This window comes from Thalia democratica, chromosome 1 (assembly GCF_965202585.1).
Source record: "Thalia democratica chromosome 1, ktThaDemo2.hap1.1, whole genome shotgun sequence".
In the NCBI taxonomy this organism is placed as follows: Eukaryota; Metazoa; Chordata; class Thaliacea; order Salpida; family Salpidae; genus Thalia; species Thalia democratica.
The window spans coordinates 69,609,194-69,635,348 of record NC_139165.1 but is presented as its reverse complement, the minus strand read 5'-3'; the positions used below and the strand labels follow the sequence as shown (position 1 = coordinate 69,635,348).

The 26,155-nt window shown below is 26.6% G+C and overlaps 4 protein-coding genes across 5 annotated transcripts; all 4 read right to left on the bottom strand.

The window, feature by feature from the left end:
* Positions 1–618: 618 nt before the first annotated feature.
* LOC145843041 (actin-binding Rho-activating protein-like) lies at positions 619–1,942 on the bottom strand. The gene is made up of 3 exons (XM_082950512.1): positions 1,810–1,942; positions 1,469–1,661; positions 619–924 (listed from the first exon to the last, which is right to left on the bottom strand). Exons 1-3 carry the CDS (start codon positions 1,913–1,915, stop codon positions 771–773), a joined length of 453 nt encoding a protein of 150 aa, XP_082806638.1. The 5' UTR covers positions 1,916–1,942; the 3' UTR covers positions 619–770.
* An 8,655-nt stretch (positions 1,943–10,597) lies between these two features.
* Positions 10,598–20,202, bottom strand: LOC145833904 (tRNA methyltransferase 10 homolog A-like). 2 transcript variants are annotated; one of them, XM_082941171.1, is made up of 7 exons: positions 20,127–20,202; positions 18,652–18,763; positions 17,260–17,371; positions 15,919–16,201; positions 11,626–11,841; positions 11,252–11,357; positions 10,598–10,989 (listed from the first exon to the last, which is right to left on the bottom strand). In XM_082941171.1, the coding sequence occupies exons 3-7, from the start codon at positions 17,367–17,369 to the stop codon at positions 10,892–10,894; spliced, it is 813 nt and encodes a 270-aa protein (XP_082797297.1). In that variant the 5' UTR covers positions 17,370–17,371; positions 18,652–18,763; positions 20,127–20,202; the 3' UTR covers positions 10,598–10,891. The 2 variants fall into 2 exon arrangements, with proteins under 2 accessions (XP_082797297.1, XP_082797287.1); XM_082941161.1 differs by lacking the exon at positions 18,652–18,763.
* A 51-nt stretch (positions 20,203–20,253) lies between these two features.
* On the bottom strand, positions 20,254–21,176 carry LOC145843977 (large ribosomal subunit protein uL29m-like). Its single transcript, XM_082951281.1, has one exon. The coding sequence runs from the start codon at positions 21,168–21,170 to the stop codon at positions 20,322–20,324; it is 849 nt and encodes a 282-aa protein (XP_082807407.1). The 5' UTR covers positions 21,171–21,176; the 3' UTR covers positions 20,254–20,321.
* A 594-nt stretch (positions 21,177–21,770) lies between these two features.
* Positions 21,771–22,661, bottom strand: LOC145838463 (thiamine pyrophosphokinase 1-like). The gene has a single exon (XM_082946065.1). It carries the CDS (start codon positions 22,659–22,661, stop codon positions 21,771–21,773), a length of 891 nt encoding a protein of 296 aa, XP_082802191.1.
* Positions 22,662–26,155: the final 3,494 nt, after the last annotated feature.

Genomic DNA, 26,155 nt, shown 5'->3' with positions numbered 1-26,155 from the left:
TACCTAAATTTTTAAAACAAAACTACTATTTTTTTTGAAATTAAAAATAGTTAAAAGATTTATCTAAAATAAATGCTATATATTTTCTAATTACGTTTACTCAAGTAAATATAAACTAAGGTTTTAAGAAAACTGATAGCAGAGTCAAACAATACTTTTAATAAACAGTATAGAAACAGTTTTATTCTTGAATTGTTTATATATTACTATTACACTTAAACTAATCATAACTTAAAAAAAGTTTAAACTGTTTGAAATGTTTGAAATTCTAAATTTATCTTTTTGTTGTAATTTTTGTTGTTTAAAAAGTAATAATTGTAAAAAACTTGTTAAAAATATCTATATCACAAAACACACTTTTTTTTTCTTTTTTTTTAAATTGAAAAAAAAAAGTTTAAACGCTTTAACGAACCAGCTTGTAAAAAATTTATGTAAAGTCTAATAAACTTAACAAACATTATGGCTACGATATAGTATTTGATTTTCTTTGAACTATAAAAAGCACATTTAAAAACAACAAACTAATTGAAATGGAATGCTTACTTTAAATAAAGTAAATAAAACCATTTTTAACTTTAGAAAATTGAAAAAAAATTAAGCCTATAACAGCTTTTTGGACATCTTACAAAGCTTTGAAATCCTTCGTAAGTAGTAAGATCACGAACTGATAAACAAACTACCATCCTTCGTGTGCGTGCTTAGTACCTCCTATCTCACCTTCACCATGTGATCAAACCTCATTTTATTTAACTTTAAAATCCTTCTAAGCCTCATTCTTCAACCATTCTGTGTGCTTCTGCAGTTAAATGAATTATGACGTCATCGTCTCTGCGCTGCCAAAGCATCTCGCCAGGAAATTCCACCAGATTTCTTCTTCTCGCTCTTATGAGGTATCCCACAAGGTTGGTTGAAATGCGGGCATAACTAAAATTTGGTTTTTGAAAAATACTATCATAAAGACCAATTTTTTTCAAAACTAAATTTTCCTATAGTTGATAATTTAAAGTGAAACTTAAAATTTTTTTTACAAAAGTCCAAATTACAACTAAGCTATAAATTAATTATTTATTATTCCCTTTTCAGACTATTTTAATCATGATAGCAAGTAACACAAAACTTTTATTTGTAAGTGCTGTATAGCTGCTTTATCTAAACCTATCTAAAAATTATCTAGTTTTAGTTTGCTAATGCGTTCCACTTAACTTTGTTTTTCAAAAGAATAAATATATACTTTTAGTTATGTAAGAGTCAAAAGTTTCAAAAACATTAGATCATTTTTTTTCGTGATTATAGAAAAACTGCAATAATAAAAAAAATTAAAAGTATATACACAAGTTATGGACATCTTTTGTTTTTTTTTTACTTTAAGTTTTCACCTTATTGAATTTTATTTTTTTAAATAATTAATTTACTCTTAGTTTTATACTTTTTATTTATCTCTTATTTAAATATTAGTAAAATTACTCACGTTTGAAAAAGTTGCCCAAAGTAAATAAAAACGTGACCATCAACTTTACTAGGCCTCCCACAGCGATAAATAATTTCAATTAGCGTCTTAATTTCTTTGTCAATGTATTTTTTTGCTTTTTCTGCTCGGACTGCCGTGTTTCCAACCGGTTTTCCGTAATCTTCACTTCCTTTAACCCAAACTTTACGTCCTTCTATTTGAATAAATGTAATTTACATATATTAAATTGAAAGAAATTATATGTTAAAAGCTTTAAGAGTTTAAGTTTTAGAAAAGTCATACTTCAAAAAGCTTATGATCTCACGCAAAAGTGATTTGCAAAAATTTGCAAAAATTCTCACCATATCTGTCGGAAAAGGGATTGTTTTTTTGTTTTTCAATAAAGCAGTCCGCACGATTGTTCCACTTTTCACTTAAAGCCTCAACTAGGCTGTAGCTTTTGTGCATTTTTATTGATTGTATTCTATATTTTAACTGTAAAACTTAGCATTATTCGGAAATATCACTTACGAAGCGTAAAGTAATCTACTAGAATTTAGAAAAAAACTTTAAATTATAAAATCTCATAGCTTCAAGAAAAAAAAATATCCTAATCAAAACAAAAAAACTAAACGATGGATTATTAATCAAAGATCATTAAGTGATTAAATTTAAGTTACTATAACATTTGCAACATCTGAACACCAAGAAAAATCCTCTGTGCATCTATTTTTAAAAGTAACGAAAAAATAGTAATAAGAGTACAAGTTATAAAGTCTTAACATTTACAATTGCAACATAAACATGTGTAAACTATTTTTTCCTATATAACTATATTTAATAGTATGAATAATAATTTATAAAATCCTAAGTACACAATAAAGTTTACATCTTTGCTGTATTATTAAGCGATACTTTTTTACATCTAGTTACCTAAACTCACTAATGTTTATTTGTTTATTTAATGAGAATACGCTAAAAAATCGTTTTAGTTTTTCTTATATACAGTTTATTGAACGATAAAAAAGACGCTCAAAATGCTTGATTCTAGAACCTGGAGCACGAAGAACCTTTCGGTTGTCGAGTCGCACACCACTTGGATATAGTTTAAGGTCTTGTCCAGGAATTTATCATAAAGTGTTATAATTACAAAAGTGTTTGTTAGTTGTACAATTTTTTAATAACTAATTGGTGTTTAATAATCAACAAACGTTGTTTATAAACTTATTAAAATTTTCAAAATTAACTAAGATTAAAAGTTTGAATCAAAAAACGATTTGAATTCAAAGTATTTGAAGTAATTTTTAAGTTTTGTTCTTAAAAATCTTTTATATATCATAAACCATTTTATTATAAAACTTTATAAGTAAAATAAAGTTCATCAAAATATTACAACCAAAAATACCTGAAAAAAAAAGGTTTATAAATATCCTGGTAAAGACGTTAAAAGGTATCCGTTGGTGTGCGACTCGATAATCGAAAGATTTTTCTTGCACCAGGTCCTTAGACCAAACATTTGAGCGTCTTTTTTATTCGTTCAATAAATTATAATAATATAAGTTAGAATTAATTAGTTTCATATAAACAAAAAGTTTCTTACAACTACTAACAGTAAAAAAATAACTTTAGTTAAAAAAAAAAGTTTATTTGCGCAAATTTTTCCTCGAAAACACAATATAAAACATTTAAAAACAGATTGAACAATTTAATTTAAAAACAAAAAAATAACGACATAAAATAAGCAACCAACAAGTAGAGAGTTTTTTTGTCTACAGCCAAAATATACAATTAGCTGTAAGTTCGTCTAAAAATTAACTATTTTCACTGGGCGAGTTTTAATCATTTACTACAAATAACAATAAAAAAAATAATAAAGAGTATGTATACTTACTTTTATTTTTTAATCCTGCTTAAAATTTTTTTTTGTGTTTTACAAACTTTTGTTTTACTTGATAGTCTTACAAAAACGTAAAGTACTTTTACTATTAGCGTTTTCCCATTTATATTTCAATACAACTTTTAAATACAATTTAGAAACAGTATTCATAATCTATTAGCATCTTTGATTGATTACAAAAAAGTTGTAAAACAACTTACAAAACTTTCAAAAAAGATTTTTCTTCTCTAAATTAAAATCTAAATGAACTTTTTTTATAAACACCCTATATCTTAAAGTAAAACTACTACTTACCCCACGATACTTCCAAAAAATACAAAAATAACAAACTATGTCTTGGCTAGTAGCAACGCACTGTTGTCTAAGCTTTGTTAAAATATGTCTTCAGTTTTCGAAATTGCAAGTAGACTAGTAGTTTTATTAAATTTACGGCAGTCACGTGACATTCCACAATTTTTTGAAAGTTCCTACGTATTATGACGTCAACGGAGAATTTCAAGCGTCATTCATTCATGCTAAAGTTAGGTGTATTAGCGAAACGGTGTTTGACCCTTGGGACCCACAATGGTCGAAGTTAAGTCGCTGCGAAGTGGAGAATGTTAAAACAATTAAACTCGCTTGTCTTATTTGGTTCGTCTGATTGAGAGTTTCTTGTAGACACGGCGCTGACAATTAAATTATATAAATTCTATTGATAGATTCATAGAACCAATTTTTTATAAAAAATAAATAAAATAAATTAAATTAAAATATTTATAACGTTATTCAATTTAAAGCGCTTATGTTTGAAAACTGTTTTAATTTCTATACTTAAACTTTTTTTTCATATACAATTTCGGAAAATAAGTTTAATTAAAGCTTGTTAATTTTTATACAAAACATAAATTTAGATAAAAAGTGTTTTAGTTTCATAACTTTTTGAAATTGTATTTTTTTATAAAATTAGATGTTGTAAAATTTTCTCACCCCATTTTTTTCGATAGGTTTTCAAACTTAAAACAAAATGTTAAGTATTTTAGAAATTTTTTTTTGAATACAGGATAGTTTACAATTTTGTTTGAATTTCGAAACAAATATTTTACTCAGAATATAACTTTTATAAAAAAGATTTACTTTTTGAATACCACTGTTTTTGAAAAAAAAACATATTTAAAATGCTTTCTTTCTAGTTTTTTTTTTTCTGAAATGAAAACATACATTATCGCTTTGTTATTAAATTTTGTTGCAGCTAAGTAATAAAATAACTGTTTTTTATATAATTAGCATACAACGCCATCAATATTTATTTGTGTTTATATACATTTCGTTTCTTTGTATAAAATATCTCATGACCAAAATAGTATTTAAGTTTAAAGGTATCAATTAATTCAAAAATTCCTCTGTAGTGTGTTAAAGAATAATATTTTACGTTCTAAGTTGACAAAAATAGTCTAAAATTAGTTAAATGTTTTCAGCGTATAAAAACAAAATTGAAATAGAATTTAAAAGCTGAACACTGTTTGTATTAGTTGCAGTACTATATATAAATTTAAAGTATTACAGTTTTTGACTCAGCTTATATAAAACTCTGAAAGTATCATCAAGCATGTCAAAACATAAGCCTGTATGCTAAAGTTACATTAAAATTTTTTATTAAAATAGTTACACGTAAAATAGAAATCCTTAGCAACCGTTTGCATATAAAAATAAAATATTTTCAACTTATTTTGATTTTAGTTAAAATATTGGAAGTGAAAAGCCTTCACTTTAATTTTTGTTAAAATGAATATTACTAAGTTGGAGTGTAAAAACTCATTACCTTTAGTTAAGGCTAAAAAGGCTGAACGAAGAGATAACAAAATAGACAGGTTGGTTTAAACTGAATTTTTGCCCAATTTCAATTTGTGACTATTATTATAATAGTAAAGTATGAATAAAACGCAATGAAGTATGTATTTTTATATTTAAATTTATAAAATGGTAAATAAAAATCTGCTTATCCGTGAGTATTGAAGGTAATAACAGCTATAAAATTTTAACAATTGCATGTTTTTTAAACCTTTAAAAACAACTAACAAAATTTAAGCACAAAACCAAGTTGCTTGTAATAATCAAGCTTGTTTTCTGAAACTCCCTAACTTTTTTCAATTTTTGCTACTTACAAAAACAAAGTTCAAGATGCTTTTTACCGCAGGTATGCTCAAAAGAGTACTAAGAACATTCAAATTGACGTGAAAAGAGAAGATCCCGAAAGAGAAGAACTGGATCGGGCGCGTCACGAGCTGGGAGAATGGATCACGAAAATGGAGCGCGGCTTTTACGTCGACCCGGAAGCTTGCAACAGCGTCTCCCAAGTTCACACAGTTACCAGGCAACTCAAGGTTGTGGTTGACCGGCTTCGATCCAGAGTCGAGCTTGTTAATGACGAAATCAAGCACTTGACCAGAGTTTGTTGTTTACTTTTTCCTTGTAAAAATAAACCTTAAAATTTAAACAAAAATTTTTTCAATAATTTTGTGAATGACGCTTTGTAAACTATAGGTTTTTATACCTAAAAGTAATTTATAAATCGAAATATTTTTATTACGAAAATCCTACAAAGTTGTTTTTGCACATTAAAAGTTTAGAGTACTTTCAAGTTATTCTCTTCCTCAGTCAACTTTAAAACTTTTGTAAGCTCAGTGGTTTTTCAACTTGTACGTACACAACAGAACTTTATCAGAAATACTAACTTAAAGAAACAGCTGACTAAGTTTTCCTAAATAGTTAACAAACTGTTTAAATTCAACCCGCAAGTTTGGAAGGATTATTTTGTACTGGTTGTCACTGAAAATGATCTAATCATCTCGTTTGCACAGCTTTTAAATGCTAAGAACCATTTTAGCTTAGTTGACAAAAGATTTCTTTGTTAGCATAACTTTTGAAAATAAAATTTTTATTACTTAACTAATAACATTACAACCATTAGATGCGTAAAGATGTCGGCATGACTCTGGAACAGTTGGACCAGTCGCTCGTCTTCAACAAGCCGCTGGCATGCATCATGCGTCCCAGCTTCACCAAGGATCAGTTCAAGGAGCAAGAGATCATGCTGCACGCGAGGCACGGCCGAACGTACATCTGCAAGAACCGCATGCTGGAGGCGAGCCGCGTTCTCAAGGTTCAGTTTCTCAAGATCAGGCAACAGCTGCTGGTTGGTGCAACATTCTTTTTTACAAACTTAAGTAGCGTGTTAAGCAACTAAAACATACGTTGTTTAGTTTTGGTTGTAGTGCATTGCAGAAGAAATCTTTTGAGTTATGTACTGCATAATACATCAGTTTCGAATAAGTTCGAGGTATGGCGAGTTAAATTAGAAGTTTCCTATAATTTTTTTAAGAACTATTTACAGTTCGAAATAATTAGATAAATTTATTAGCACAGTATCGTATTCTATTAATACATTATTCATAAATATACCTTAGTTCTACACTTTTAAGGCAAGGTTCTTAAATGTGGCAAAGAAGTTTAAAAAAAATAACTACAGATATATATTTTTATATTTATTCTTTCAAAAATTTATTTTACAAACTAAGTTTCGGTCAAAGACCTCTTCAGTGCTTAAATAAATCTTATTCAAATAGAATTGCTTCTCCTCCAGCAGTTGAGATCTCTCTATTTGTTTTCTTAAAACCAAAACATATTATATATATTTTTATGATAAAAAGAATATTTTGTAAAAAAGCGTAACTTTTCTTCCTAAAAATAATTTTTGTAAGTTGTTGATTTTCGTTAGTTTTAGTTAGACAAACTAATACATTATATTTTCAAATTTTTTCAAACTTTTCTCTAGTATTTAATCATTTAAGAAAATTCAATAGGTTAAATGAAAATAGTAAAATATATTTATACAGTTTGCCACTATTTTTGGTTTAAGTTGTTAAAAGCTGCATAGTTACATAGTTTATTGAACGACAAAAAATACGCTGAAAATATTTGGTCGTAAGACCTGGTGCACAAAAAAACCTTTCGGTTATAATTAATTAGCTGTTTAAAAGACTTTTAACGTTATGAAAAACATAGCAATAAAATTATTGTAATATGACACCGAAAATTACTGATAGTAAGTTTGTTATTGTAAAATCATATAAAACGTAGGAGTTGAATGGACTGCGTACTAAAGTGCAAAATGAAATCAACCGACTTGATGATGTTTACGACCACATGCCACAACTGAGGAGCAAAATACACAGAGACCTTCAAAAGAAGAAAGACGACGACCGATTTTACGAATACGTTAGTGCTTTAGAGATTTGTTCTGCACAAATAAAAGTTTTAAGATAAAAATTTATACTTGTTCAAAAAATGTTTCTTAACAACTCTGAAGGGTGAAAACTTTGCGTATCACTATTATGTACCATCTTTATAACATTAAATTGCAATCAAAATTATCAAGTTAAAATATTTCAACAGGTAACTGTAATTCTTTTAAAGTTAAGTAGCTTTTTTGTTTTGAGTTTAATAAAATATTCTATATTAGGTTGAAAAAACAACAATTTTGAGCTAAAAATATACTTCAGTATAGCCATCTCAATTTTGTTTAACAAACGCTTTATTATAGTAACTCACTAAAAAGATGTTTTTATTTTTTTCTAACTGCTTACATTAACTGGCATATAAAACAATTCATTTTATTTATTTATAACAATTTAAATACATAGAGTAGTGTTAAGCATAGTTTAAGAACCTTTTCGTTAATAAGCTGAAATTGTTTTAAATTTTACAACTAAATCAATAAACGCACAACAAATTAAAGGCGTACTTGACAAAAATTACAGAAAACTAAGCTTATTTGTAAATAGTAATTGCTCGTTAATATAATCTATAAACTGGTTTTAAAATTATGCAGTTTGCAAAAAATTCAAACGACTTTTTTATCTTGACTTACTTGAAACTTTTAGTTTGTAATTATATTTGTCAAGTTAAATACATTTTTTAAATACTACAATTAAAATAACTTTTTAAGAAGTATTAAAATTTTATATTTAACATTTATATTTTATACAGCTTGCAAAAGACAAATTGCAACAGAGGGGTGTCATACCGCACCCAGTTGCTTATGCTGATAAAATACGAGGCATCCACCATGAATCGCACTTGCCCATTCATAAAAGAAATGCGCGTGAAAAGAACTACCATCCTTTTTCTTTTGAAAACAGAAACGGGTATGATTTTGATTTTTCGAGGATATATTTTTTATTTGAATAATACATTATAAGAATTATATGAATTTTTATCGATCGTCTCATGTCACTTGCTAAGTCACAGTGTACCCACAACTACAGTTGGGGTGGGTAACTTTTTTAGTCGGCGGGCCACACTTACCAGAGTGTATTTTGCGGGCCGGACTGAATTTAAAATACTTGGTGGCGTTGTAATTGTAATATTATACTAAAAAATTTCAACAGTTTTGTAACGAGATAAATATCTAACAAACACTACTGTACGTACCAAATTAAGAGTAAGTTTTATTATGAAATAGCACTAATTTATTCAACGTCCACTTTTTTTTCAAGTTGAAAATATGTCGCGAGCCAGAGATATCAGTTTGAGGGCAAAACGTCACCCAGCTTTAGGTTAAAGTGTTCAAAAAATTTGCGATGAATTTTTTTTAAACTCATAGGCGCATGACGAAATTATGTATAATAAGTTCATTAGGTAGTACAACAAGTATATAGAAAAGTTTAAACTTTATACTCAAGCTTTAAATTCAGATAGGGTGGTTTTAGCATTTTTATTGTGAAAAAAATCTAATGGATGAATTTAGCATATACAATTCTAGTTAACTGAGATTATTAATATACACCTTTTATGTAAACGCTATCTTCCAAGTATGTATCTTTAGACAACTTTTAACTTTGATTTTTTTAAAGTTTTTAATTTATTTTATAGACAATCAAGGATCATGATAATAATGCATAATTGAGTTGTTAATACTATTTCTGTTAAAACTAATTATATATAAAGTGACTATGTATCAGTTATTTTTTGTTATCTACAGCAAAAGTAGAAGAGTGTTTGCACTGACTGTGGGTGATACATTCAGGGCAATGACGACAATGGCTGGGGCTTCGTTGATAGCTATTGATCAAGTAGTTATTAAATTTCAACTAAATTTATAAAAGACTAACTGTAACGAGCACTTATTATTTACATAAAAAGCTAAATCCTACGTTTTTCTTTATAATTTAGAATAAAGTTAATTGTAGTACCTCTCTAAACAAAAATATTCTAATTGTAAAAAAGAATTTAACGATTTAATGAATCAGGCAGTGGGCGAAACGAGGCTGATAAGAGCGCAGGTGACAGCGGTGGTGGACAAGGCGCTGGAGGTTGAGAACAGCAAGAAGAGGCAGACGATCATGTACGGAAAGCAGGAGGCGGGCAAGGAGTACGGAAACGGGTGCGACAGGAGAAGACCGAAGGGAAACGCCGAGTGGACCTACTACCTGCCCTACGACAACGTCAACAGCCCCAAGAGGAGCGTCCCAATCAAATATCTAATCTGATCGAAAGTAAATGGAAGTTGCAATAAAACGAGAATGATAAAAATTCTGCTTTTTTCTATTTTTCGAGTTATTTAATTCTTAGGTTTAGAAAAATTAACATTTACTATATGTTATTATTTTGAACTAGTATATCCGTTTTGTTTCAAATATTTTTCTTGATTTTTATTTTTTAACATTAAGATATTTGTTTTTTTTAATAAACACTTTTTGTTAGGAACACATATTTATAGAATTTGATGTTAAATTAGCTAGACAAAAATAACAAAAAAAACTTTAAGGCTAAACAAACTTTTATAAAGTTTAAAAAAGTTTAATTATAAATTATAGAAGTAACAAAAGACTTAACATATAGAAATGTAAAATATTCTAAGAAAAATAGTTGATCTAAGTCATAGAAACTAGCCTGACACTTAAACTACCTTCAAACAAGCCTGGGTTTTCAAATTACATGAACAAATACCAAACTTGCTTGTGTGTGAAGCAACCATGGTATAAATTATCCACCAAGAATAGGAATTTATACATTTCATAAGTATAACAGGTCTTCTTACTAGTAACTATTTTATTTATCAAACATTATAAACACAATAGATGAGATACGAAACTCAAAATATAGCACTTAAATAATAAACTAATTGATATGTTTATTTGTATAAGGTTTTGTACCTTTGTAGTATACAAAATCTAATATGATGCATATTAGTTGAACTTAATATAGGTGAGGCTTTAAAAAAATTAGGAGAATAAATAATAAATTGAAAACTTTTAAAAGTTTTATTTAAAATGTTGTGCTAGTGTAAACCTAGAAGTTATTATATCAAAAATGTTTATGTTAATCAACTAAAATTGGATAAGATAAAACTTAAAGACAGCATACAAATTTAAACAAAATACTTGAAAATATTTTAAATTTCGTATAACTATTTCTCTTTACATTTATCTACTACGTCAACAAAGTTTTTTCTATAAAATATTTTTTTAACACAATTAATAATAAAAGAAAAATAAAAATAAACAAGTTTAAGACTCAGCAGATTGATACTTCTTTGTTGGAAGAACTTTTAGGATAGATTGTTTCCAGTCTTTAAGCTCAATCATTGCTAACAATAACTCAAAAACTGTTATAATTTGATTTTGTAAAGGTTTTACGGATACATATCTCTTTCAAACTTATTTATTACTATATTACAAAAAACTTTGTCTTAGTTTACTTTTAGTTAAACTTTTTTCATGTCAATTTTAGATAAATTACCTCTAAATGAGTTATTAACCATATTTAAACTATTTAAATTCAAATTCCAATTCTTAAAAATACAATTCGTTAGTTAAAATTCCCTTTTTTACTCATAGCAATCTCTCAACTATACAACAAGTTCTTACCATGGTTCACAGTTAAAACACTTCTGCTTTTCATTTCAACGTGTTCTGATAATGGAAGTCTTGCTGTTTGATAATCAGCTTCAACAGCTAGCTTATGACAGTGGCCCTATTATATAAGTATAACTAAAAAGTCTATAGTTGAAAGCTAGCAATGTGTAAAACTAAATGAGCACTATAGTATGATATTTTATTAAATAAACAAATATAAACAGTAACTTGTAGTGATAAAGTTATTAATCGCTAAATTTCAAATCAATATAACTAACATTATATAAATATACACAGTAATTTTTATCTAAATTTTTAATTCCTCTTTTTGAAACAAGTTCTTAAGGTTTTTAAACTACTGATAAAAGTTGTTCTTAAAAATCAACCTTATGGTGATTGTGATCAACAAAGCCTCCAATCACGTAGAATGTTCCTTTTTTAACTTCGTTAAGAACGTTTGGAGACTCGGCGGTTAAATAAACAACATTTTTTTTCATTTCACTTGAAAGTTTGCACAATTGGTCATCAAAGTGAATGTCCCAGTTAGAAAAAGTTGGATCAAACCTCGAGGTCAATAAAGAGCTTGCTCCAAAAAGATGATACTGCAAAAAAAGGTTTTTATCAAGCTTTTTACTGTTACGATAATTTCTTTTTTAATTAATTAAAACAAATCATAACTAACTTGAAAAGATACATTTTCAATAGATAAGATCTCAACCTTTACTTGTTGTAATACTTATTTAACAGCAAGAATCACTTTTGTTACTTTATATAATAATTAAGACATAAGAAGTCTGAATAAAATATTAATAAAAATCTAAATTCTAGCTAATAACATGGGAACGTGTCAGAAAAGCACGGGCGTCTATTTAGCACAGAGTGACACTTTAGCACGGAATGACACTTTAGCACGGAGTGAAACTTAGCACGGCGTCACTTTAGCACGGCGTCACTTTAGCACGGGTGACACTTCAGCACAGAGTGACACCTTAGCACGGCATCACTTTAGCACGGAGTGACACTTTAGCATGGTTACACTCTTTTTTATGCTTACATAACATTTTTATTGTTATGTTTAAAAATCTAAAAACAAACTATGTAACATGTAAATTAAAAGTTAACAAGCTTTAAATATGTTATAAGCTAAAGTTTTAATTAAAACTTCGTGTTTAATATAAAATTGTAAAGTTTAAAAGTGTAAGCTTTTTATAGAAACCTTGGTAAAAATTTCAGACGTGCAAGAAAATCACATAAGCTTTACTCACCAATTGCAGATAGAATAGAAGATATCGAAGTCCAAGAAAACTTTAAAATATATAAAGGGAACAATACAACTGAAAAATTTCTGCTTAGGGACAGTGGGAATGTCCCTAACATAATTTTGACTTTTGGAAGGTAGAATATTTAATCTTTAATTTAATTTAACTAAAGCATAGTTTGCTTTTTAGCTATAAATGTCCTATTTTAGAGAAGTTTTACTTGATATTTTAATGGAAAGTGAATGCTTGTTTATCGATGGAACTTTTAAGTCTTCTCCGCCAAAATTTTCATAAGTAGTTGTAGTCATAGGCAAAAAAAGAATTAGCGGTACCTGTACAGTAGACTACCGCTTAAGTACGCAAATTGAACCTGACCAAAAAGTGCGTACTTAGCACGGGTAGTGCGTACTTTTTGACAACATAGTATAGTATGAAACTTAGTTGTTTGTTTTCTTTCTTATATTTAGCCATCAAATAATTAAGCCAAATAAACAGGTCTTTTAATTTTAAATAACATTTAATACATAATTCTAATCTGCAAAATTTTTTAATAGATTTTAAAATGATTTATTTTTCTATAAAAAGTTTCTACATAAATAATACAAACATTTAATATAGAAAGTCAATGTCAGTCAATAATATAAAAAAGAATATTAAGCCATATTTTGTTTTGTTAGAGGGAAAGTACCAAACTACATTGTGTTTACCAAACATTTTCAAAACATCAATGTGTGTACATTTAAATTAAATTATGACTTAACTATGTTGTACTTGTAGGTTTTTTTAACTTTGTCATCTAGATTTATTTATTTTATAGCATTACAGCTCAAATATCATTATTCTTTTCACTTTTCTGCAACCCCTACATAAGAATTTAGTTTATTAACATTTAATAACACAACTGTCACAATCTCAGGCCACTTAGACTACTCAGGATTACTCACCCTAGTTTAAATTTTTAAAATTTAAATTTAGAAATATTTTTTGTCTTTCTGAATAAGTGCGTACTTAAGGCGAGGTGCGTACCAAAAAAAGTGCGTACTTAAGCGGTAGTCTACTGTACTGTATTGCTTGTTACAAGTTAGACTAATTCCAGTAATCTTTTATTGTAACAAAAAAAAAACTAGTTTTCATAATAGAAAATTTAATTAAATTGCTTTATTATAAAAATGTAAATAGATACTATATGAGCAATTTTTTTTTTATACAATTAAATTTTCTAATAACACTTTAGAACAAATGGGAACGAACATACATTGCAATGTTTCAAATAATCAAAAGCATTATTCACGGTATTCAACTACCGGCCGTTTCCTGCGATTTTGAGCTCGCATAAGTAAAAGTAAGTAATATTAAATATAAAGTTTATCGTAAGAAATTTAGCTTATATGTAATTTATTTCAGAACGATTTTCCAAGCTGTAGTGTTAGAGGGTGCCTCTTTCACCTGGGTCAAAATGTTTCAAGAAATTTGCAAAAGTCCGGTCTACAATCAAGGTTACTATTTACTTTACCAAAACAAGAACTATTTTGTTTATAACAAATTATTATTAAAACACTACAGTTTTCTTTTTGATACAATTGATTCAGTTCATATAAATAGGATAGTTTATTAGTCATTTTACTAATAAACATTAATATAAAATATAAGCGTATATATTAAGCTAAAAAAATTTAATCAGTTCATCACTCTAAAAATACACACACTAAGTTTTCTATTAACGTTTTTTCTAAATTATTTCATTTCTAAAATTTATATCTTTCTAGTTCAAATTATACAGCATTCTTTCTTTAATACACTGACACGTGTTTCTGTGTGTTAACGGATTAACACACTTTTAAATAAATTGTAATTATTAGTATTACTATTAATTTATTCATTAAATAAAAATAGTATAAAGTTTAAGAACATTTAAAAGCTCAATTACCATTTAGTTTTACAACTTTTTGTTTTCTAGTATGTACTAATTTTTATTATTAAGTTTAGTTTTTCTCAAAAAATAGAGCCTACTAAAGATGTTTTCTAACTTATTGCTACCTACGAGAAGGCTGCCAAGCTTTGTCTTACAATTACTCCTTACTTAACTATAATTTAAAAAAAAACTTTGGTAGAAATACTTCCCCTTGAATTCAAAGTACCTAAAATGCGTAATCAACAGGATGCTGACTACATAAAATTAAATTCTAAATATATTACTAAATATATACTTAATAAGTATTGAACTGAACTACTTAAAAGTATCGATCGTGCTAAAGTGTCACTCTGTGCTTTAGTGTCACTCTGTGCTAAAGTGATGCTGTGCTTTTCTGACACCTACCCAAAAACATGAACTACAGGTAATTTTTAGTAAAATGATTTATATTATATAAAAAATAAGAACTTTTTTTGCATTTTTTATTTTATAGAAAATTTAAAAATTTACAAAACAACAGGTTTTCTTATAGTACAATACCTAAAACTTTTTATAAAATGCTTCTAAATAAACTCAAAACTTTTTTGTAGTATTTTTTTTATGATTATGGAACAACTGTCAAAATGAAACTACATTTTATCTAAAGTTTAACGAATGCTTTAAAATTTTTAGAAAAGGTAAAGTTTAAGATAACTTTCATTTTTGGTATTTTTATTTCCTCGTTCTATTGGAATTCTACTTAGCTTACCATGTTTGGTCTCTTCCAGCTCGGAAAATCTATTAGAGAATTGAAAAAGCTGTAAAAAGCATCTGATAGCTAAGTTATAAAATACGAAATAACATCAACCTTTTTCAAAAATGCGAGACACCAAAATGGTTTAAGTTTAATCTTTTTTTAAAACAAAACTTTAAAACAATATCTCAGGAGCTTTTGAGGAGCTTTGTATAATTTTACAAGCTTATTGTTATTAAAACAATATAGAGTTGATCAATAACTTACACAGTTTTTAGAGCTGATAACCTTAAGGTAAATAATGACATATTTTAAAGGATTTGAAAATTAAAACTGTTAATTCATATATAAAATTAGACAAATGTTTTCCTAAATTTGAATTTAAAAAATATTTGTCTTATGAAAACAGTCTAATTTCTTTCAAGCTGTAAACTATCTGCATAAAAACTGCTATATGTTTTTTTAATCATATTACGTTATTTAAATATTTTTCATGAACTAAGAACTCTTCAAATTTTAAGAAGTAGTAGTTTAAGAAAAATCATTTTTATTATACAGTTAAATTATATAAATTATAATTATAATATAACTTGTAATTTGTATCATTTCAAAGTTTATAGTACTTCAAAGTTTTTAATAAAAATGTGTTCCTTCTTCTAAATACTACTTTACTAACTTCACCATCAAAAAACAATTATAACTTTCTATAAACTTTTTTTATATGTTAGCTTTATAAAAAAAAATAAAACAATTGAGGTATCTGTAGGTGACTTACTTGCACGGGCGTATTGCATCTTCTATTGATTTTATACGACCACCCTATTTGACCAGCAAGCTTCCTTATGTCCTTGTTATTCATCAGCTCGTCAAAACTGCAGTCTATTGCTAAATGAAAATTTTCTTCAAAGTTTTCCGTGGTTTTCACTTTGTTTAAGCGTGGCTTTTTTACTGCAACTTCGTTCTCTGCAGGGTTCCCTCCTTCGCTGTTTTCTTTTTGTTTGGCTAAAACTGTTTTTCTTTGAATCTTTTTCTCTATCTTTCTTTTCCTTCGCTCTATTCTGTTAATAAGTATTTGTTCTTAAATGTTTTATTTTTTTTACTAAGTGATATCTATTAAAAAAAAACTTTCCAGCTCAGAGTTTGAAAAGTTAACTACATATTTTGCTAATTACCACATTCATTTTTGCTAAATATAAGTTAAGAGTTACAGTTGGAAATTACTAAGAAAACAAAACATTGTACTAAAAAAATATTTAAATTATTTTTAAACAGCGATTAATTTAAAGACAAAAAACTGACAACTAAAGTAAAGTTATACTTTTTATGATTTAACATCTTAGCAACTTAATTTTTTTATTAAGCTGCTTCTTTAGAAACGTTAAGAGCATGCTAAGAAGGAATAATAGTACATAGAAATTAATATTTATTCACACCTTTTCAAAAAAAAAGTAATTAAAGAGTTTTGTTTTAAGTAACTCAAGTAAGTAAATGCTTTTTCTCTGAGAAATATAACTAAAATAAACATTATGATTATTCGAAACTAAGCAGTATTTTATAATTATTGTTAGTTGTTTAACGCTTGACTAGGACATTAAAATTTTGGCTGCTTTAACTCACACGATTGAGTTTTACTTTTTAATTTAAACTTCAAAGAATTTATTTTAGGAAACTTTTTATATAAAGAGTATTTTATAAAATAAATATACTAGAAAATTTTATAATTAAAATTATGTTATTGTTTCTAATTATGTAAATATAAAAAATATGGAGTAGTTAGAATATTTTTGGTGTTCACTTAAATAAAATAAAATATTAAAATATTTCTAAAATATACATAAACAACGTTTTTCCTTTACTTAAAGCACTGTTTTATGTAAGATTTTAAAACATATTAATTACATTGTGTTGTAATGAACACAGTATAAATTTATAAATAATTTTTTTTAATTTTTAACACTTAATAAAGTTTTTTCAGTTGTAAACAATGACATATTTTTTGTAAGAGCTTCATAACTGACTTATGTACAAATAGAAAAAAACTAGTAAACAAAATTAAATGATAATAAAAATAAATTAAAAATAAAATAAAATTTTACGTATATTTTAGGTCGCTTACTTTCTTTCTTCTTTTTTTCTAATCCAATCAATTTCTTTTTTAATTTTTTTACGCTGGTTTTTAGAAACAGTTTTGTCTTGAGATAGAACTTGAAGTTCCTCCAGTGACATGTCTAAAAAATTATAAACTTTAAAATAACAAAGATTTACATAAGCTTGAAACTATTTTTTAAGTTAAATAACATAGTCTTTTAAACCACATAAAATTTTGCTGTGCAAATTATTAAATTTCAAAAACTGTTTTCTCAATAAGTAAATCAAATACTAAAGATTGACAAATTGATTTGTCAGCTTTAAACAGAACAGCACAACTTATTCATATTAAAACAAATCATTCATATACATAAGTCAAAACAATATTTAAAATAAAATTTATGCTTACTACAGAACTAATTTTAAAGCTTACAAAATAAGTATAGAAAAAATTACATATGACAGTTATTTGCGCTAATAGTAGAAAAATTTTGAAATTGTTTTTAAACTTTCTTTTTGCACTTTATTAGTACTTGCTTATTTATATCCTTGTTCATGTTTATCACTCTATAAGGTAAAAAAACTAATATGAGTTACAGTTAGCCTAAGTCAGTCTGAACTAACAAGAAGTTTAATATAGATAAAAACACCTTTTTTGAAATTAGATCTTATTTTATATAGTTTTTACTAACCTACAAAATGTTCTTTACAGATTTTAAAAATTTTAACTAATTTTTGAGATACAGCTGGTCAAAGTCGGAGGCAACAATAGGTTCCTTATGGGAGGCGAAAACTAAAACAGCAGAAATAGACTATTTTACTAAAAATCTATCTTCTCCTACGTTATTTGAGATAACTACCTCAAACTTTTAGGAAATGTTCCTTAATATATTTAGAAAATTCTGTTGGAAATTTTTTTTATTTATTTAAAAATAAAAATTTTATAAAAAAAAAACAAAATAAACTTTTTTTTTTGTTTTTTTCTTATAAAACTTTTACTTTTGATTTTTTTAAAAATTTTGTTCTGACAGAATTTTCTAAATATTGCAAGGAACATTTCCTAAAAATTTGAGGTAGTTATCTCAAAAAACGTAGGAGAAGATAAATTTTTAGTGATTTCTAGTTATTTGCCGTTTTAGTTTGCGCCTCTCTTAAGGAACCTATTGTTGCCTCCGACTTTAACAGGCTATATCTCAAAAGTTACTTTATATTTTTAAAATATGTAAAAAGCATCTTGTAGCTTAGTAAAAACTATACAACATAAGATCAAATTTCAAAAAAGGTGTTTATGTCCCCCTATGCCCTTAATTCTATTATTATTAAATTAAGAAGCATCCCAAGACAATATATAACATTTTCTAGACACTAAAGTTTTTTTTTTCTTATAGTGTAACAAAAAATGCATTAGATGTTACAATACCTAATATTGTTTGAAGTTAAACCAGTGATCTTGTACAAAAATAGTTTATTAGACTGGCAACATTTTGATGACTATAAGGTATGAACAGCTCTACAACATAGTTCCAGATCACCTATATCCAAAAATTAATTTAGCATGACATTTTAAGTAAAAAACAAATAAGTAATTAGTACTAATAATTCTTTATTTCTAAAATTCTGCCAATCCTGCTCTACAAAGTTAAATATTTTTATAATTATGCAGTGTAAAGCTAGCTAACAAGAAGAATGTTTTTTTTATTTTCCAACAAGCTTTCCAAGTCTGGATCTCTAGGATTTAAAGCCGTTCGTTTTAAACAATAAGTCTAAATATAAAGTATATTAAACCAGTTTATATTGATTCTTAAAATACAATTTTTAATTGAAATAAAAGTAATTAACTTTTTTTAATACATTGAAGAAAAATAAATAAAATTAATTATACCTAAAAAATAACTACTAATGATGATTTTTTAAATTCTTATTTCATCCAAACAATTTAGTTTAAATTTCTAGTTTTATTACTTAAAGAATAAGTAACTTAGCCAAAAATCAAGCTGGAAACATGAAATAAACAGCTAAAAAGTTTAGTTCTTTTTGTAAAATAGTTCAAAAACTTTTTCAAAGCATTAATGATTTTTTATGAACAAGTATTTTGAATAAGCATTAATTAAAAATTGAGCAGATAAGTAAAATAATATAAAAAAATAATCAAGTTCTCCGACATCATCTTTTTAAATTAAAACAAACAAAGCATTAAACTTTTTTTCATAATACTTAATATGTGCTTTTTCGTATAGTGAAAATGTATATGTGTTATAATGTAAGATAATTAAATAAGAATAGACAAAGTTGACTAATTTTACTAAACAAAGAGGATGGTTTTGGAACTTCTTAGAAATTCATTACAATAGGCAACATAGGATTGAACATAGATCTTTCAAAAATAATTAGTCTTAATAGTTTTTCAGATTATTATTTGCATTAATTATAACACACTTCCTTTTAAATTCAATCAAGGAATAGAATCTAAGTGAGAACCATTTGTAAAATATAGAGCTTAAAAAAATCATACAATTTAGATACTGTTATATAAGATAGAAAATAAAACTTTTTTTTGTAAAAAAAATTCAGAAGTACTTAAGTAGTTGCTTAAAATTCAAAAGGACAAAGTATAAATTCAAAACTATGAAATGTATTTTGATATAATGTTTAGTTAGTATTTTTATACAACTTAAAATAAAAACAGCCATACCTTTTTACTACAAATATCATATATTACCAAAATCTATTTTTGTATTTAATTTATCTTCTTCACTTTTAAGATTTTGTTACTGGCATGCTTTACTTGCAAACGATTTTTCACTATGATTATAAGCACAACGTTTTGTAGTGTTGTACTTAGTATTAGTATTCAAGAACAAATTTTATAACTTATAAAATAATGTAAACACTCACCTCTATAGTTATGTTGACAAACTTCCTTTGTCTTCTCACCTTTATCCATTTTCAGCTTATCGTAAATAAAGTTAAGACCTTAAGGTTTTTTAATTAAATTTTTATTTAGCAATTTAAGGAATATAAAAGACATGTATTTACGTAAGAAATTGTCTAACATTACTCTTTACTACAAAACTATAAGTTAATAATGTTTTAAACTCTTTCAGAGGTATGTTTTGGCTTTTTAGTATAATACTTTCTTGTATCCCAACCACGGGGTTTATTAAGAAAGACTCTCATCCTCGGATGAATTCCGTACTTCCAGGTAGACGCAAATCTTTTTCTGAACCAAGCTGGTTGGTGCAAAGGTAAGTTTGGATTGCTTCTTCTCATCTGACTCCACTGTTTTTTAATCAAAAAGTTAAAGTTTGTTCGAATCTTCTCTCTTTTTTCCTGCATTCGAAGGTGCATCTCCTCAATTTTAGGATGGAAACTAGCAATGTCGGCAGGCTGATCACCATGGTGTTTTTTGTTGTAATCCTTTGGTAGTAAATGCTCTTTAAACTTGTGGTAATAGACAGCACCAACTGCAGACTTTCGCATTTCACCACCTTCCTTGTCTTTTCTGCCATACAATAGCATGTTTTTGGCATTTTCTCTTTCATCAATCACATCTCGAAGGTTGCTCATTGACTCTGCAACTTTATCCAGACGATCGGGACCAGGAATAGGTTTATCGTTATCCAAACAATAATGTTCTTGGGTGTTCAGCATGTTTCTTTCTTTCAAAAGTACAAACCACAACTGATGGAGTTCAACAGCAGATTTTCTTCTCAACAAATCCTTGCTCCAACTACATCCTGATTTGATTTGTTCTTTTCCAAAGTTGCTTGGATTGTCAAAAAATTCTTCAAGGCCAAGTCTATGCGCTGAAGAATGAAAGCTATTAACTTTTTGAGTTGTAAAAGATTTCCAGGCAACTAAACTACTATAACTTGACACTTTACTAATATTACATCCTTTTAGAAATTTTGATGACAAATTCAAAAGTGCTACATTCATATTAAAAACTTCTGTTGAATTATAATTAATAATAAAAAAATAAGCCAAAACTTTGACTGAAAAAAAAAATTTTGAATTAAAGTTTTTTTATTGTGTATATATTATTTTTCTATTTTATATCTAAAGTATTATACACTTTTTGATGTATAGAAGCTATTAACTAACTATTACAGTGTTTAAAAAAGAAACATTCACTTTGAAAGAGTGAAATTTCCAATTTGGAAAATAGAATGATAAAAATTCAATTTTACAAAAAGTAATTACACATTAAACTAGCAGTCTAAGAAGCAACTATAAAATTTGAAGTTTTAAGCTTTGCTAATAGGAACTATTCTAGTTTAAAAATAAAAGTTTATAAGTATAAACAAAGTTAATAAAATGTCAATTTTGATTTTTCATTTAATGTAATTAAATCAGTTTTTAAGTAAAAATCTCATAATGTAAAAAACAGTGTTCATATCATTAAAGTAGAGCACTTGTAAGTTTTAACTATAAGGTATACAAAAAGGAATCATAAAACAATATTAATATTAGTTTCTAGTCCATATAAATTACTTCCCACACTATAATAGATTAAAGAGTCTATTTCCTACTTCTAATTCACCTCAAAATTTCCATAGTGAGGATTATATCTTGGTTATTCACAACAGTGAAATAGTCATGATCTACAGAAGTTCTATTAAACATGCCTAACTGGTCTCCAATTTTTATCTCAATCATGTCTAAATTAAACTGCAGGTTTTGAGTTGAAACCACAACAGGTTTGCCAAGAGGTTGTAGATGACAATGTCCACCCCGATGCTTACTATCATTAATTACAACTTTATTAGTGCCCTTATGCAATACTGTGTACAAATTATCATCATTCACAAGATAAGTATGGTACTTAGGCCAAATTTCAAGAGGACGAGTCTGAAGTAAAGTATTCAAGTTGGACATGCAATGATCCAAACGTTCAGAAAGTCCAGACAAAACAACAAACTGTTTTATATCTTTACAACCCTGTGAATTATCACACTTTAGGTGCTTTCTGATTAACGCAATACTTTTGGTAAAGTCTGTATGATTTTGGTCTGGTGTTTTTTTAACTTGTGTTCCCTGATGCTCATAAAACTCTAGCATTTTGTTTGATACAGAGTCAAAATCTCCACAAACAACATCAGGCTTATACAACATATTACTATTACTGTTATGTAAATGCTCATTTAAAGAATGTAAAACTTTCAATCCACCATCTACACAAACTTTAAGAGCAGAACGGGCCCATAGCTGTTCAAACCTAGTAAGAAGATAAGTTTTGCTTGGAACGGGTAACATCAGCCAGTCACTATTTAGCATAAATAAGACTGTATCTAAACACCTATGTTCATCATTTTCATTTAGAAACGCAAATGGTTGTAGGTCCGGATTAACTACAGAATCACAATCACTTTCTTCTGTTCCACTACTCATATGTCCACTAGAATTTTCACTAGACTCTGACAAAGACATTCTTTTTAACTAAATTTGTTTATTCTGAAATATGAATTTATTGTTTACTGAAATATTAATTTATCTTTGTCATGAGTAGTTTTACCAAAAAACATGTGTTCAAAATACATTAACACAATTTTATTTTTACTCAAAGAACTCTATTAGTACAAAATAAAATTTAACAAACTACTTTTTATTTATGTTTTTCTATGCTAAATAAAATTAAACAGAAAAATATACAAAATACTAATAAACAAGCAGCATATTATAAAAAAGTGACAAAATAAAAACAGCTCAGCTTACATCTAAAAAGCTAACGATTCAGTTAATTTTGATTTTAAGGAAGTTGGTCATAAAAAATAAAAGTTTTCTATAAAAAAACTTGTTTTAAATATTGTAATTTTGTTTCCCTAATAACAATATTGAAAGTATACATTGAAAGTTCTCAATTCAGACCCACTGTTTAAGTTCTATATTTTAATATTAAAGAATTATTTTATGAAACTTCAATTTAAAAGATACTAAATTCAAAAACAATTTTTTATATACATCAAAAAAATATATTTAAACAATTCAATTTATTATTATAATGGCTTAAGAAAGCTTAAACAAAAGGATGTTTTTAATAAGAAGACTACTGTAGAAAGTTTTACAGACACATGACTTCTTGACTTATCATATTAAAGTTTATTTGAAAAAAATTATCTATTTTTATAAATTTTAACTTACTGTTAAACTGATAATGCATATTTAAATAATTTATTCCTTAAAAATATATACATTGTGATACTTGTACTACTTACTAAAAAATAGTATATTATTTAAAATCTAAAAAGACTTTAGTGAAACAAAGAGTTAAGAGATGTAAATAAATATATTTAAACTATACAATATGTGGTTTGGTAACCATAAAAGATATTTTTGAGGACATTAAAAAAATTAGCAGCTTTCAAACAATAAGTGCTTTTTGTGTTATGAGAGAATATCTTTTTAAGCACAGATAATTTGCGTACAAATATTTGTTTTACTTTGTAATTAAAAAAATTTATAGCAACTCTAGTTTGAGATCTTTAACAACATAGCTTTTGTTAACTTTTTAAAAATGTTTTGCAAATATAATTAAACGTGAAAATTCTTAAATTTAGTAAAACAACTGAAGCTTAAAACAAAAAGTTATTGTTTACAGGTATAAATTTTGGTTTATCCTAAAGAGCTAATTGACATAATACAAATGTATCAAAATTTATATAAACAGTTGTACGTTGTATTTAAAAACTTATGTGGTTAAGTGTTAATGTAAGCATAGTCTAAACAAGTAGCATAGACTTATTAAACATTTTGTTATAGAATTGCTGAAATTTTAGTTTTTGTAAAGCTAAAACAGACGTTTTTAAGAATAGTTTACAAAAATTATGTAGTTTAAAAATATCAATAAACATGCTTGTTTATCTCTAAGTAATCGTAGAAACGCTTTTATTAATTGGTTAAACAAAATAATAAGATTAATTTTAACTTTAAGTTAGATAATTCAGGTATTTTTATTACACCTTTTCAAAATATAGTTATTGTTTTATCCCAACTTATCATTAAACCACATTTTTTGTTCTAAATTTTTATTACTCTATTATTGCTATACTAACAACAACTTAAATTTGCATATTTAAGGTGATTATGATGTCATAATACATAATAAGCAGTTAATTAATGTCTTTAAAATCTATATCAACAAGCATAAGATTTTACTAAAGATATAAATTATAAGTTTAGGACATGTATAAAAGACTTTATTACTATTTAAGTCAATAAATTGAAACGTATGTGATTTTTGGGGTTGAAATTAGTTTTTTGGGCAGCATTCTCTTTTTTTTTGGAATATTTTTTTTATATTCTTCTTAATAAAGCAAGAACACATCCATACCGTATGGACTCATAAGCCCAGCAAACATCACCAAAAAGCCTCCTACCCGTACAAAATTCACTTAAATTTGGACTTGGAAATTTTTGGTTCCATACATTTATATTGGATTTTTTTTTCAAACCCGGTTATATATCAGAAATTAATTGAAACTTTTTTGTTCTGTTAAAAGTATCTTATAGTAAATACTTTAAGCTTTAATATAAGAAATAATGTGAAATTTTGTGAAGAAAAAAGTTGGACCCCCCAATTTGTTATATTTTTTTGTTTACCACAAGATATTGAAAAAGATTAAATTTTATAACCAAAAAACATGGAATATACATCTCTAAAAAGAAACATTTACTACAACTTGAAAAACATCTACATATCATACAACATAAAAAATTCAAATAAAAAAGGTTTAATTTCGGTTTAAAAACTTTAATTTTAATTGCCATAATGTGTAAGTCTGTTTTTTTTTGTGTGTTTCATTGAATGTTTTGATTTTAATACCTGTTGTAAAAATAATGTTGTTTCAAGTTCAACTTTTTTATTTTTGAAAGTTGATAAAAGATTTTTCATATAATACACTTATTTATACCTGTTATTGTTACCTACCTATTGTTTTATTACTAAGTTTTATTCAAGTTGTATGTAGTGATTTATTTCTAATAAATTATATTATTTCATTATTATTTAAATAAAATATATTTTTATACCAGCCTGAAGAATAAAAATAGCCTGATTTACATCAACAGGGTGGCCACTCTTTGAAGTAAAAAAGGCAGTTTGGGTTACCAAATAAATTCAAGTTTTATAAAAATAGCCTGAGTCAGCCTGGGTTTTTTAAATAACTAAAAAGACTAAGTAATAAAGACCAAAAACCAAACAAATTTGCTGTTAATCAAGCTTGAAACTTAAAGTATATATCATAATGACTTGAAAAACGTAATGTTCAGAAAAAACATTGATTTTTAAGATAAGGCTACCTAGATATTTTCAAAACAAAATGCAAACAATCCTAAGTTAAGCTGTGTTTGTCAAGTAAACTAAAAATATATAAGTAGCTTAAATATATGGCATCTCTGACACTTTATGATTTTTAATTGTTGGATTTGAACAATACGGGTGTTTGCTAAATGACAAACTGTCAACATTTTTTTTAAATGAAAGTTATTTTTGTTTGTTTGATAGTGTTAACCAATAAAGAGACAGGTGAAATTATTAATGACGTAAATTGTTTGATAAAGTTTTGCATAAAGTGTATAGTTGGAGAAGAAAATATAAGTACTAAGAAGACATGTTTTTATTAAAACAATATTTAAAAATTAAAAACTATGCAAGACCATACTTTGTTTGTTATTAGTAACTTTTTTAATTAATAGTTTTAGTAATTTTCAACAAAAATATAAGCAAAAGTTGGCAGAGCAGAAGCCTGGACTTTCGTATGCCATCAGGCAAGCTTAAGTTTAATAAAAGGGTTTATCATACCTTTTTGGTCATCAGACTACAAGTTTACGGTAGACTGAGACCGGTTTTGTCCTGATTAGGACTTGTCAGTCAGTCACAACCAAAAAACTTGCAGTTTTCAATACATTGTCCACTAGCTTTTTTT

Bases quoted from the DNA above. Each gene is read 5' to 3' on its own strand.
- LOC145843977 (XM_082951281.1), bottom strand. From the start codon at position 21,170: ATGAATGTAGCACTTTTGAATTTGTCATCAAAATTTCTAAAAGGATGT.
- LOC145838463 (XM_082946065.1), bottom strand. From the start codon at position 22,661: ATGTCTTTGTCAGAGTCTAGTGAAAATTCTAGTGGACATATGAGTAGT.
- LOC145843041 (XM_082950512.1), bottom strand. From the start codon at position 1,915: ATGCACAAAAGCTACAGCCTAGTTGAGGCTTTAAGTGAAAAGTGGAAC. The intron at 1,662-1,809 runs GTGAGAATTTTT...TTATTCAAATAG, and splicing joins TCCCTTTTCCGACAGATATG to AAGGACGTAAAGTTTGGGTT. The intron at 925-1,468 runs GTGAGTAATTTT...ACCAAATTTTAG, and splicing joins TTTGGGCAACTTTTTCAAAC to TTATGCCCGCATTTCAACCA.
- LOC145833904 (XM_082941161.1), bottom strand. From the start codon at position 20,175: ATGGATAAAGGTGAGAAGACAAAGGAAGTTTGTCAACATAACTATAGA. The intron at 16,202-17,259 runs GTAAGCGACCTA...ACTTATTAACAG, and splicing joins AGAAAAAAAGAAGAAAGAAA to AATAGAGCGAAGGAAAAGAA. The intron at 10,990-11,251 runs GTAAGAACTTGT...AAATTATAACAG, and splicing joins TGTTTTAACTGTGAACCATG to TTTTTGAGTTATTGTTAGCA.